Here is a 13,394-nt window from a genome sequence, read left to right as displayed (position 1 = left end):
ACTGATTCACTAAGTTGCCTAAGCTAGGCTTGAACTTGTGATCCTCCTTTCTCAGCCTCCTGCAGTGGGATTACAGTCTTGCACCACCATGCCCAGCTCAATCTGGGTATTTCCTTTTCTCAGTAAACAGTCCTAGGTCTCTTTGTGAAAAGTTTGAAGGAAGATTTGCAGGACATTCTAGAGCAGTGCTGCTGGATGCTTCCTTAAGGGCACCAGGCAGCCCTTCAAAAATTGCTTGGATTCTGTGAACCTGCTTTTGTTGAGAACTGGTGAAAAGATGGTGTCTCTACTGTGGCCCTTCAGGTTAAGTTGCTGGCTAAAATATAAACTTTTTTTCTATCATATACAACCAAGTAACATGTTTTTCAGGTTACTCATCCATTTCACTCACAGGCTAATTTCAGCTAACCACTGTCAAAGGTCCTTGTGGGCAAAATATTTGAATATCCAGTACTTAGGTTTATGATAATGCACGCACTTTGTTTTGGTGTTTAAATGCTGCTGCTGCTTTGTTACTCTAGAATCCCATAATCCCTGCTGACATCAGGTAGCACATCTCAGTGGAGCCCTCCCATATTGTATTGCTTGGTCCACATTGGAAAGCAACCACATACAGATGCCTGTGTTTCTCTAATGTGTGTATTATTGAAGGGGGTATGCTCTGGGCCTTCTTGGGATATGGTGGGGGTGTATGTATTAGGTTCATGTGATAAATCCATTCCAACATTCTCAATTCCATAAACTTTTGCTTGCTTCTTCTGAATCATGCTAGAGATAGTCTGGCATTTCAGCCTCATTAAAGTTAAGACCAAGTCTCATCTACCAGTATGTAAAGTCTTAGAGCCACATTTAGATTTAAAACACGCACTGAATCCAGCAATCTTGTTTTATTATTGTTGTACTTTCTCATTGCTGGGTCAAAATACCCAACACTCACAAGTTAAAGGAGGAGAGATTTATCTCAGCTCACAGTTTGAGAGGTTTCACTACAAGGTGGGGTGGCATGGCAGAGGAGCATCACAGAGTAAAAATAGTCCATGGCAAGATAGGCAGAAAAACAGCAAGCAGTGAGCCTGCCTTTCCCTTTTTATTCCATTTAGACTAAAAGCCTATTGGTTGATACCACTTACATCTAGGGTGGGTCTTCTGGCTTCAGTAAATCCATTCAGTCACACCCGGAAGTATATTGATTCAATCAGTGGACTGATCCAGTTGTTACACATCCATAATCCATATTCATATACCGTAGATCCAACCACCTCCAAAAAGTCTTGCCTTTGAGGGCCTGAAGCTTTGGAGGGACATCTACATATGAGCCATGACAATTATTATATTCCATCTTCTTTTGTCACTCTTAGGATCTACTCACAAATATTTTCTGACAGTACATATCATCTACCCAACATATGTTTTTGTTTGTTTGTTTGTTTGTTTTTGGTACTGGGGATCGAACTCGGGTCCTTGTGCTTGCACAGCAGGCGGTGAAACCACTGAGCTACATCCCTGGCCCAGCACATTTCATCTAAACTTTGCAATTCTCTCGCTTCTTCCCGAGTTACTTTGCACTTGTCTTCCTGGAGCATGTTGAGATGTGACCCTGATTATGGATCTTGAGGCAACAAAGGGTTTTGATGATGGATCTTAAAGAAAATGGCTGTCTCAGGTAAGGTCACTACAGTTTTTCAGCAAAGGAAGGCTGGATACAGAAGGGAAGCTATTTTCTTCTTGCAAGGGAATCTCAAATTGACTCAGGGTTTTAAGATTCTCAGCTTGACTTTGGTACAACCAGATGGTTCCATTCCAAGTTCGAGAGCTTAGCTCTTTTTTTTTTTTTTTGGCACCAGGGATCGAACTCAGGTCCTTGTGCTTGCAAGGCAGGTGGCAGAACCACTGAGGTAAATCCCCAGCCCTAGAGCTTCACTCTTGCAAATTGTATTCTGGCTTTCAATAAGAGGTTTATTAAGGCTAACATTAGAATTTATAATCTGCATAATTAACTTTTGTGTTTGATTTCCAACAATGTTTTCCCTTTGTTAGTTAAAATTAGACAATACTTTTAAAGCTTGTTCTTTAATTGTGACTTGAACTGAGTTTAAAGACTTGAGACTCACATTTGCTTTCTGTAAGGGCTCAGTGCATTCATGAGAATCCATGCACCTCACAGTCCATATAGCTTTATTACTATCCTAACGGTCAAGTGAATTACTATTGTCCTAATTTGCTAACGGTCAAGCCAGATGCAAATCATCTGATGGTGATTCATCAGAATGGCACCATATGCCACAGCAGATAACTGCCATCCTGTTTCCCATTGGTAAGCATGCCATTTAATCCAAGTTTACCCAACCACTCCTCCAGTTCCACTGGTGCGTTTCCTGGGATCACTTCTCATATGAATTTCTGTGTCAGGCTGGACCTGGTAAGAGGAGAGAAACCACACAGTAGAATTTAATATAGGGAATGTTTAACTCGGTATCAGGTTGTCAACTAGGTAGCTGAAAGGTAAACATACTACTCCAGGGTATCAGGAGGCAGCAGAAAGCAGCTATCACTGCTAAGGCAGAGAATAAAAGGGAAAAGATTGGAATTTTAAAAACTCTAGTGTCTTAGAGGAGGATTCCTGCAGAACTGAAACTTGACTTCTGAAGAGGCACAGGCCAACTGTCACTGTCATCTCTGAGAAAGATCTTGTGCATCTAAGGAAGGAGCACTGTCTGGAGGTACTGGAGTTTTCTCTTAGGAGAAACACGGCGAAATTGCTTCTGGCAAATGTTGAAAAGTGCAAACTGGATTCAGTGTTGCAATGGAAAAGTGCTGTTACTGCCAAGGTGAAATAGAACTCCTGGGGTGACATCTAGAGAAACAGAAGGTAGATTGGAAGCTCACAAGTAACAAATGGAGAGAACAATCTCTTCTCTCTCCAGCTTTCCAGCCTCCCTTTATCACCTGTTAGCAGAGGACAGCAGCCAACTGGCGAAGCCAAAGCGTGGCTTTCATTGTTCCAGCTCCAGCATCACAGTGCAGAGCAGAGAAGGATGGATTTAGAGTTTGGGGTCAGGAACCTGATCACTAACACACTGATCTACTTTGACTTTTGCTGGATAGGTCCTCCGTAGAGTGTCATGGCTTGGGGAGAACCCAGCAGTCCCTTCCAATAGCTTTATTTCTTTGGTTTCAGAGAAGAGGAGGAATGGAGAGTGCTTCTTTCCTTTTCCTGTTGGCACTAGGAGCAGCCACCCCATAGTGGCCAAGTTATGACATGTCCCCAGCACCCTCTCCCAGAGATACTGAGGGAAAGTGGGTCCTTGCAGTGGGAACTGCAGGAGGAAAGGCTATGCTTTCCCCATAGGCTACTTTTGCTATAATAGCATCCCCAAATATCACTTGTTTTAATCTGCCTCCAGTTTTCAGTTTTGATACATCTTTGTCAAGGGCTCGATGGGCTTAGCGTAAAGAATATGTGAGTAAAGCAAGTGAATTAAACTGGCAAATATTGCTACTAAGAGACTTATAAAGGAGTAACTAAGGCAATAAAAGTCAGAGGAACCCAGCAAAGCAATTTCAACCCTCAAAATGCTGGAGAATGTAACTGGGAAAAAACCTGAAGTATAGATTAATACATCAGGATGAATTAGCAAAACAGAAGCTGTTTGGCATAAAATAGATAAATTGTATTGATGTTTGTGATGGGAAAATGTAATCTGATCACTTGTGGGTTTACAGACATAATAATGGTTCCTTTTGAGTGTATTAGGAAGACCATTATGTATACCTTGCAATCCATCTGCTTTCATTCTGTCTCTTTTATGAGTTTGTTTTGCTGTGAAGTTTTTATAATCATGGAATGATTTTTTTTATACTCTGCTCAAATTTTTATTTTCCTTGACTTCCTGCTTTTCTTCTTAATCCTGTTTATCACAGATCTGTTTTTTCCAGAAATGGTCACTATCAGATTTTTGCTTGTTTCTGCAGAGCTGCCTCATTAATCTTTACATCTTTTCCCTACATTATGTCATTACTTATTCAGGGAGGCAGCTGTTATTGTGTAGAGATCTCCATGACAGGAGTCAGAGCTTGGCTTTGCTAAATTTCTATGTAAAACTTCAACAGTCAGAATCTTTGGTTTTTCTTTCCCATAAAATGAAGAAATTAAGCTATATAATTCCTAAGGTTGTTTAATTTTCTAACTTTGTACAAGTCTGGATCTTTATGGGAGATTTTTTAGAATTAAGAATTACTATCTTAACAAATCTACCCACATGGAAGTAAAGGATTTTTCATTTAGAGGTAAAAACCCCCAGAGAGAATGACTATGGTTTAAGTAATAAGTAATATTCTTCCAAATGAAGAATTTTTGTGACTCTGCATATCTAATGATCTCAAATTCTGAGATTACAGTGAGCTTTTCTAATGCAGAAATTCAAAATAGGTACAGTAGTGGTGATCTGTTGACTGTCTTAAAGTAGAAGAAAATGAACAGATCTAAATTGCTAATTATTATAGGTTTACTAACTGGAATTATAAGTCCCTTACCAGAGAAGAGGTGTAGGTAAAGGTTCCCTTTGTGGAAAGAAAAGCCAAAAGTGAAAAAATATCTCTAAATTGGCTTAGGGCTGAAGTAGGGGGCAGAAAATTGAAATGAAAGGCCTAGAAGCACTGTTTAATGGAGCAATTAGGCTATGGCATCTGCCATTCTATTGATCTCTTGGATAGATTCCATTTATCTGGTGCCCAGGCCAATGTTCTCTGACTACCTAACCTGTCTCAGTGCGTATTTTGGAGAGAATAATCTTTTGTGCAGAAAAGAGCCATTTTTTTCAGCCTAGCTACATTCTCCTGCGAGGAGACTAGTGGTAATATACTTAGTGTTATTAGACAGATGTATCTAATAAATTTCAATGATTTACTCTTTCATTCAATCATTGAGTAAATGTTTATTAAGAAGCTTTCGTAGACCTAGAATTACAAGTGGCAGTGAATCAGTCCACACCCCAGATATGCCCTTGGCTTCATGGAGCTTAGTCTCTTCCATTTTAAAATTTGGATCCTCACTGATACTTCTGTCCCCCTGCCTCCACTTTTCAAGTCTCCAGTAGAATCGAACATATTTTCTGTCAATGAAGGCTTTTCTTTTTTGACAGATTAAAAATTATGTACTGAAATCCAGAGGAAAAATTTTCAGGTTTTTTTGTTTTGTTTTGTTTTTTAGGCTCTAATGCACCTCAAATGATTTTTAAGATTACCCACTGACATTTTCATAGGACAGTCCTTTGAACAAAGCTGTGCTTGTCAGAGTGGATGGATTTCAGGGCCCTCTAATGCAGTTGCAATGTGTTGCCTTCTCCCTTCATCCCCTCAGGCACTTTTCTTTTAATGAAATTGTCTTGTCTTTAACATTTTTCTTTTCTGTTATTCTCCGTAACGTGAAGACTTGAGATTATGGGAGAAAGACTTCATGTTACTTTATACCTCAAAAGAAAGCCAAGAGAGGAAATCAACTTTTATAAGAATGCTAATTATTGCTAATAATTATTAAAAATGAGGTAGGGTATCTTGCACTTCTAGTGAGATATGTACTCTTTTCCCCAGAACAATGTCTTCTATACTGACATCTGACAAATCTATCTGCAAATGGCAAAGCCTAAGATATACTGTCAACTCGTTGTTCCTTTAATCTGTTTTTGTCTTCTTGATTAATACATTACAGGTCACTCTGGATCTAACTCACATTCTTTAAAGGATTTAAAGCTATTTTTGTAATTTAAAATGTGTATAACTTCTCTTCAAGTTCAATGTTTGGCAGTATTCTGGTTTAAGCTGCCAGAACTGTAAGCATGTTGTCATTTCTAAGTGGCTTGTTTCAGAGCCTTGGCTACTCTATAAATTCAGCTTATGATCATTTGGGTGAGTAACACTTGTTGCTAATCCTTTGCAGTCTAAAAACAATCTATATGATAACTGAGAGGATACCACAATAGATAATATATGTGGATTTTAAATATACTATATTGAATTATGCTCTGACACTAAAAATATCACAGAATTATAACCTCATACAATGGATAGAGAACCTCTATTTCAAAAACAACTTTTTGCATGATTAGCTATTATGATTGTTTCGTAGTGTTATAGAAGCCCCATGAGTTAATCAGTATTTTTTTAAGTAGTACTTCAACATGTGTAGGGCATGGCCCTTTCTAAATGTCCTCAGATAATACCTTATATCAAAAGGTATTTCTGGCCTGGGGATTTAGCTCAGTGGTTCTGCTGCCTGCCTCACAAGTGCAAGGAGCCGAGTTTGATCCCCGGTACAAAAAAAAAAAAAAAGGAATTTCTCTCCTTATAATTGAGATACAAAGTATGATCAAAATATATAGTGAATGTTTAAATGTTAAAAATTATTATAATAAAAGACACATTACCATTAACCGGACTCAATATGCTTCTCTTCTCCTTGGAACACATGTTCTTGCTACTTTCTGAAGCAGTTCTGGAAGTTCTCTTTCTTGAGTGTCTTTCAAGGTGTGATGAAAACTATGCTGAATGCTGCTGCTGATTGCCATTCTGTGGAAAGATAGGGTCATAGAAACATTACTGTGGATCATAACCTTATTCACCTGATTTGGCACTGCAAAACTTCTGGCTCTTCCTCAAAGTCAAAATGACAAGGAAATGTAAGTTTTGAATCAGTTCAGGACACATGACAGCTCAACTTAAGATACCATGAAAGAGGACTTCCAGAGCTGCTTCAGAAAGTGACAAGAATGTTGGCATAAGCATGTTTGAAGTAAAGGGGAGTATTTTGAGGGGGATTAATGTTCATGTGTCTTTTACTGTAATAAAATTTGTAAAATTTAAACATTTATTGAATTTTTATCATTCCTTGTAGCTATAAAAAATGATTAGGCAGTCACCTTTTAGAAATTCTATTCTAGAGTACATGAGAATTCTTTTTTCTTCAATTTTTTTAATCTACAGTTCTTATAGATGCACTTGATTCTGAAATTAGGTCTCATCCTTTATTCATTCAGTCAGCCTTAGACTGCTAGAAGTAAAAAAAGCAGAAGAAAAAAATCCAAAATAGCCGCATATGTGCATTTGTGTGTGTCTTTCATTTCACACTTGGAGTGGGAATTTTCAAACATTCATAAAAGTAGGATGAGCAGTATGACCTTATGTATCATTATATTCATTTATTGTGCTTGTTCCTCGAGTACTTAATACTAGAAATCACATTTTTTACCAATGGATACTCAGTGTATTTTTTAGATTATTAATTGCAAATGGAAATTTGAGACTCAAAATTGTTAAATTTACTTCATTTCTGTTTTAAATCTGAAATCAGCAGGTTCTCACTTAGTTCCAAGTGATAAGTTCAGTTTTCCTTGGTTCATTTTTGTTTATCTTTGACTGCCTCCAAATTCTTGTCACAGCCAGAGTCATTATCTTGGCCCACTATACAGGGACAGCATGGTAGTTCACAATTTATGTATATGTATAAGTGATCTTAAAACTTCATTTTTGTTGATCATTTTGATGTATTGGTAGTCATTACTAGTGTAAGATTTTTAGTTTAAGTATAAACCACAACTCTTTTATTACTGGTTCTTTGGATTAACCCACAGGAATGAAATGGGTGTTTTAAATATAGGTTAAGAAAAAACCTGAATCACTGGGGAAGCCCTAAGCAAACAAGATTAGGATTTTGTCACAGTGAAGAATTATTCTCTATGATAACATAATCCTATGTATGTTTATGTTCTGAAACTAGGGTAAGTTGGCTAGCTTTAAAAACAAATACGGGGAATTTTGATAATTTCTTCTTTACGTCTATTGCTTATATGCTCCTACTAGGTGTAGTAATTTCTTGAAAGCTCTAATTCCGTGACTAATATTTTGGCAGCAGAACTCCCACCTCCATATACAGCTATTGCCAGTCCAGATGCCAGTGGTATTCCTGTAATCAACTGCCGCGTGTGCCAATCTCTAATCAATTTGGATGGCAAACTTCACCAACATGTGGTTAAATGCACGGTTTGCAATGAAGCTACGGTAAGTGGAGATTTCCATTTTAAAAAGCATAAGTTGTTATCTGACATCTTAGTCCTAAAGGAAGTTCTTTTGTAATGTTACTTAAGAGCAGATATGGGCTGGGTACAAATATGACAGTCTTCTTTTGTCCTTTGTTTCTTCTGTCTCACTTTTATAGTTTAAGGATGACTCCATGTGTTTAAACTAATCTCATTCGAATTTTTTTATAATGAATATAAGTATAGTGTCCTTGGGCTCTTTGCTTACTAAAATAAAACTGGCTATGACAGTTATCTGTAATTATCTTTAGTATCTGTCTACATAACACCTAAATTCATTCTGATTTTCACTGAGATGAAAATATATTAGACTTTATTGCAAATGTGTACTTTGTCCTTAATATGTGGAGTGCCTTAATATGCAACTTGCTAATGTTTACTTTTTATTATTAGTATGTTTATGCTACATAATCAATTATATTCATCTCAGGGAATTGGTAAATATACATATAGAATCTTGATCATTTTTACCCTCCCTTCCCCTGCTAATCTCTACTTCATCTTAAATTTGTAATTGAAGAAGTGTTAGGAAACTAGGGGCTTTTCTGGAGGACGTCCAGGTTGAAAATAAACACATGTAATGGTCTAGGGTCCAACAGAGAAATTCCCTTGTGCCCATTTCCTCTGCCCATCCCCTGTTGAGTTCTACTGATTTATTCTCCTCACATCATCTAAAACAAGTATTGGTTTATCTGTCCTCCCAGGCAGCCATTCTGATAGGAACCTGACACACTTGTAGAGATGAAGAAACAAAACAAAACAAAAAACAGGGTTTTAATAAAGTCTTTTTCATTTCAGCAGAATGAATTGGAAAGTAAGGTATGTGTGTGACAGGTAGGGGAAGAATGAATAGAAAAATTTTGGCAAGACACATAAATACAGAATTTAAGGTTAAAGGAGAAATGATTTTCCAGGACAAGTTAATGGAAAATTTGAGAAGTCCTTGAGAAAGAGTACGACTAGACAACTCTAACTGATTAGAAGCCTGAGATTTGGAGGCTGACACAGGGGTTTGAGTCCTTGCTGTGCTATTTAGTAGCTGTATTTTCTTGGGGCCTTCACTTCTGTAAAACTGCTTTTCTCATGTGAAGTAGCCTAAGAACACTAATACCTACTCAGTGCCCAGCATATACAAGTTTATTTTGCCAACTAAGAATTTCAAAACTTATATATACTGACATGCCCCACCCTATCCCCCAACTTCACAGCAGATCAAGCAGCCAGACATGACAAGGCATTTACTGAGGTTGGTGCTTGAAATCTAGTTCATCTGTCTTATGTTGTAAGGGAGGAAACTAAGGATTAGAAGTGGGATGGGAATGATATAGAATAACAAATCCTGTCATTTGTCAAGTCTGCACTTATGTAATAGTAAATTTTGAATATACAAACTTAACCCAATTGTATATTTCTGGATAATTTAGTTCCTATATATATATTTTTTTTCTGGATATTTGTGTTTTTTTTGTTGTTGTTGTTGTTTTGCGGTACCAGGGATCGAACTCAGGACCTTGCACTTGCAAGGCAGGCACAGTGCCACTGAGCTAAATCCCTGGCCCCATTGTGAATTTTATATATTAAGATTTATTTCTGTGTAATATAGTTTTGTAAATCATAGGTGGCATATTGCTAACCTTTATATATTTCTATCAACATTGTTTATTTGGACTTATTTAAATATTTTAAAAAATTATTACATGCACACAAAATTTCCCCCCAAAATACTATATACATATGAGCCTCAACTTCCAGTGGGGTTATGTGCCAATGACCTGATCATAGCTGAGTTAGTTTAGTAGCACATGCCTGTACTCTAAGCTACTCAGAAGGCTGAGGAAGGAAGATCACAAGTTTCAGGCCAGCCTGGGCAATTTATTTTCTGTGTAGTTGATCTATCGATTTGTGACAGTGGTCCCCTACTACTATTATATTAGTGCTTATTTGATTTTTCATGTCCGTTAGTACTTGTTTAATATAGTTGGGTGCACTAATATTTGGTGCATATATATTTATGATTGTCATCTCTTCCTCTTAAATTGTTCCTTTTACAAGGAATCCATAGTGTCCTTCTTTGTCCCTCTTAATTAGTGTTGGTTTGAAATCTATTTGATCTGCAAATAGGATAACTACTCCTGCTTTTTTTTAGGTTCCTGTCCCTTGGAGTATTGTTTTCTACCCTTTAACTTTCAGTCTTTGAGTTTCTTTTTGAATTAAATGTGTTTCTTGTATGCAGCATATTGTTGGATCTTGCTTCTTGACCCATTCTGCAAGTCTGTTTCTTTTGATTGGCAAATTGAGACTGTTAACATTGATGGTTATAACTGATATGTATTGACTTAGCCTTGTCATGACTTTTTCTTTTTGTTGAAGTTTCCCCCTTTGCATTTAATTTCTTGTCATGCCTGATGGATTCATTCTGATGGGCTTCCTAGGGTTGTGATCCTCATTGTCTTTTCCTAGGATATTGTTTAAGATTTTTTGGAGTGCTGGTTTGATATTCATGAAGTTTCTCAGGTGCTCTTTTTCATGAAAATATCTTATTTCTCCATCAGTTTTGAAAGATAGTTTTGCAGGGTACATCAATCTGGCTTGGAGGTTGTTTTTCTTTAGGGCTTGAAATACTTCACTCCAGGCTCTTCTTTTCTTGAGAGTTTGTGTTGAGAAGTCTGCTGTGATTCTGATGGGCTTTCCTTTGTATGTGATTTGTTTCTTTTCTCTAACTACTTGTAGAATTTTGTTCTTCTGTTGGGTTTCTGGAGTCTTCACTATTATATGCCTAGGTGTAGATTTTTTTTTGATCATGGCTAGCTAGTTGGAGTCCTATATGCCTCACTTCTCTGTATGTCAAATTCTTTCCCCCTGCTTGGGAAGTTTTCTGCCATTACTTCTGTGAAGAGTTATTTCTGTGTCGTTTGCACTCTCTCCTGTTTCTTCATTGACTTTGATCAGTCTTATGTTATTCTTCTTTGCATCATCTAGCAGCTGCTGGATTTATTTCTCATGGTCCCTTACTATTTTTAAGACATTTTTTCCAATCCCGTCTTCTGTATCCAAAATTCTGTCCTCACATTGGCTCATTCTGCTGTGTAAACTTTCAATGAAGTTTTTAATCTCCTAAAAATCTGTTTGCATCTATTTTATGGATTCCATTTGTTTCCTATGTTGGGATTCCATCATGTTCCTCAGCTCCTCTATTTTTTTATCTGTGTCTACTCTAGATTTATTAATCATGTCTTGCACTATGGACACAATCCATATTTGAGAAATCTATTTGAGAAATTATTTCTGATTTCATTTTTTCCAGATCCTCTTTTGTTGCCAGTTCAGGGTGTCCAAATGGTTGAGTATCAGATTGTTCCATCTCCTTGCCCCTTGGGGTTGCCTTAGGTAATGTGGAAGTCTTTTTTTGAGACTTGTTTATGTGTCTTCTCATTTCAACAGATGCAGCCTGCTGCACCTTTTTTGAGGCACCTTTTTGCTCACCCAGTGGTCTTCAATTCTCAGCAAGCCACCGAGCAGCCCTTTTTTCTGCTGCTTACTCCTGAGCCAATTCCTGGTTTCAGAATGGTTGCCTTCTCGATCCATGAGCTGACCTGTTGTCTGGGCGTCCCTCTTGCTGGGGCCTGCCCCGCTATGTAGTTGTTGTCTGGGAGGACCTTTGGCTGGGGTCTGTGCACCCTAGTTACTGGTATCTGGGCAGGCCACTGGCTGTTGCTTGTGTGCCTGTACAACTCTTATCCAGGCAGGCCTTTGGCTGGGCCTCTGGGTCCAAGCTACTGTGGTCAGGGCAGGGCTAGGACCTGCCTGCAGCCTTGCTCCTCGGATCCCTGAGGGCTTCTCCCTGGGATCTGTGCACACTTACAGATGGAATGGGGATGGGCCTCTGACTGTTGCTTGTGCGCCTGCCTGTACAGCTCTTTTCTAGGCGGGCCTTTGGCTGGGCCTGTGGTTCCGAGCTTCTGGACTAGCCTGGGCAAGTTAGCAAGACTGTCTCAAAAGAAAATAATAATAAAAAAGGAGTTGCTAAGCTGAGCAGTAAATCACCCCTGGATTCTATCACCAGTACTACAAAAAAAAAATTCCCAATGATGAATGTAAATGTATCGTATACCTAAAATGTACCAATAAAAGAATTTAAGAGAAAAAAAAAAGCCCATTTAAAACTGAAAACATTGTAAGTTGAAAATGCAGTCAGTACATTGAACCTGCTCATCATCCTAGGTTATAGCACATTCTACACTATGGGTCGGTTCTCCTTGTTATCACTGTGGCTTGCTGCCACTCCACCCAGCACCTCAAGAAATTGTTAGCCTAGAAAAATAAAAATTCTAAGTATGATTTTTACTGAATGCATATCAATTTCACACTATGGAGAAATAAAAAGCACAAGTCAAACCATTGAATAATTCAGGGACCATCAGTAGATAGTATGAAAAATTCTCATATGCCCATCACTCATATTACTCAAATGTTAGCATTTTACTACAGTGGCTTTGTCTCTTTAATCTTTTTTATTGTATGTTTCCTATGAACAAGGATATTCACTTATACAATCATAGTACAATTGTCAAATGTAGGAAATCACATTGGTATAGTATTGTCTTATCTTTTGAAGTAATTCATGTTTCCCAATTGTCCCGTTAGTGTCTCATTAAAAAAAAATTCTCCACCTGGAGTCAAACTGTGATCACATGTTGCATTTGCTTTTCATCTCTCTAGTGTCCTTTTACTTGAAACCAGCTTTTTCTGTCTAATTTTTTGAAGAGTACAGCAGGATATTTTGTAAAATGCCTCTCAGTTTGACTTTGTTTGATGTTTCCACATGGGCAGTTTCAAGTTATACATTCTTGGCCAGAATGCCACGGAAGTGATGTTCTGTTCATTTTAGTGTATTATAGATTATTTAAAAACAAGCTTAAGATCTAGTATTTCAAGGAATGTTTTCTATGATGTTATTTATTCTTTCTTTTAAATTTACTATAAAGTTTTTGTTTTTTTTTTTTAAAGAAATGCTAGTTAAGAGTAATTACAAAAAAAAGTAATTACAGTGGCTGGGGATTTAGCTCACTGGCGCTGTGCCTGCCTCAAAAGTACAAGGTCCTGAGTTTGATCCCTGGTATCAAAAAAAAAAGAGTTAATGACAAGTTTTTAAGTTAAAGTATGTCATAAAATTAACTACTTCTTATATTCTATTGAGTAAAGTTTAAGAAAAGTTTGAATGTATAATGAACTCCTCCACTATGTTTTATATGTATATATTTACTACATGGGGTACATACACACATTACACCTTAATTATCTTTA

The 13,394-nt window shown here is 37.5% G+C and overlaps 1 protein-coding gene across 8 annotated transcripts in view; it reads left to right on the top strand.

The window, feature by feature from the left end:
- The window catches only part of Pip4p2 (phosphatidylinositol-4,5-bisphosphate 4-phosphatase 2), a 53,475-nt gene that overhangs the window by 14,130 nt on the left and 25,951 nt on the right, over positions 1–13,394 (top strand). For 3 of the 8 annotated variants that reach the window (XM_004841953.3, XM_087190584.1, XM_087190585.1), the window contains exon 2: positions 7,904–8,052. In XM_004841953.3, coding sequence (XP_004842010.1) covers positions 7,904–8,052 — 149 coding nt within the window. Of the gene's footprint in view, positions 1–1,555; positions 1,664–7,903; positions 8,053–13,394 lie in introns of all 8 variants that reach the window. The other 5 variants (XM_087190582.1, XM_087190583.1, XM_087190580.1 and 2 more) reach the window with 3 other exon arrangements.

The sequence above is a fragment of the Heterocephalus glaber genome, unplaced genomic scaffold (assembly GCF_053883595.1).
Source record: "Heterocephalus glaber isolate CG9 unplaced genomic scaffold, H.glaber_assembly_v1.0 deba00001553, whole genome shotgun sequence".
Classification (NCBI taxonomy): Eukaryota; Metazoa; Chordata; class Mammalia; order Rodentia; family Bathyergidae; genus Heterocephalus; species Heterocephalus glaber.
This window is presented reverse-complemented; position numbering and strand designations above follow the sequence as displayed.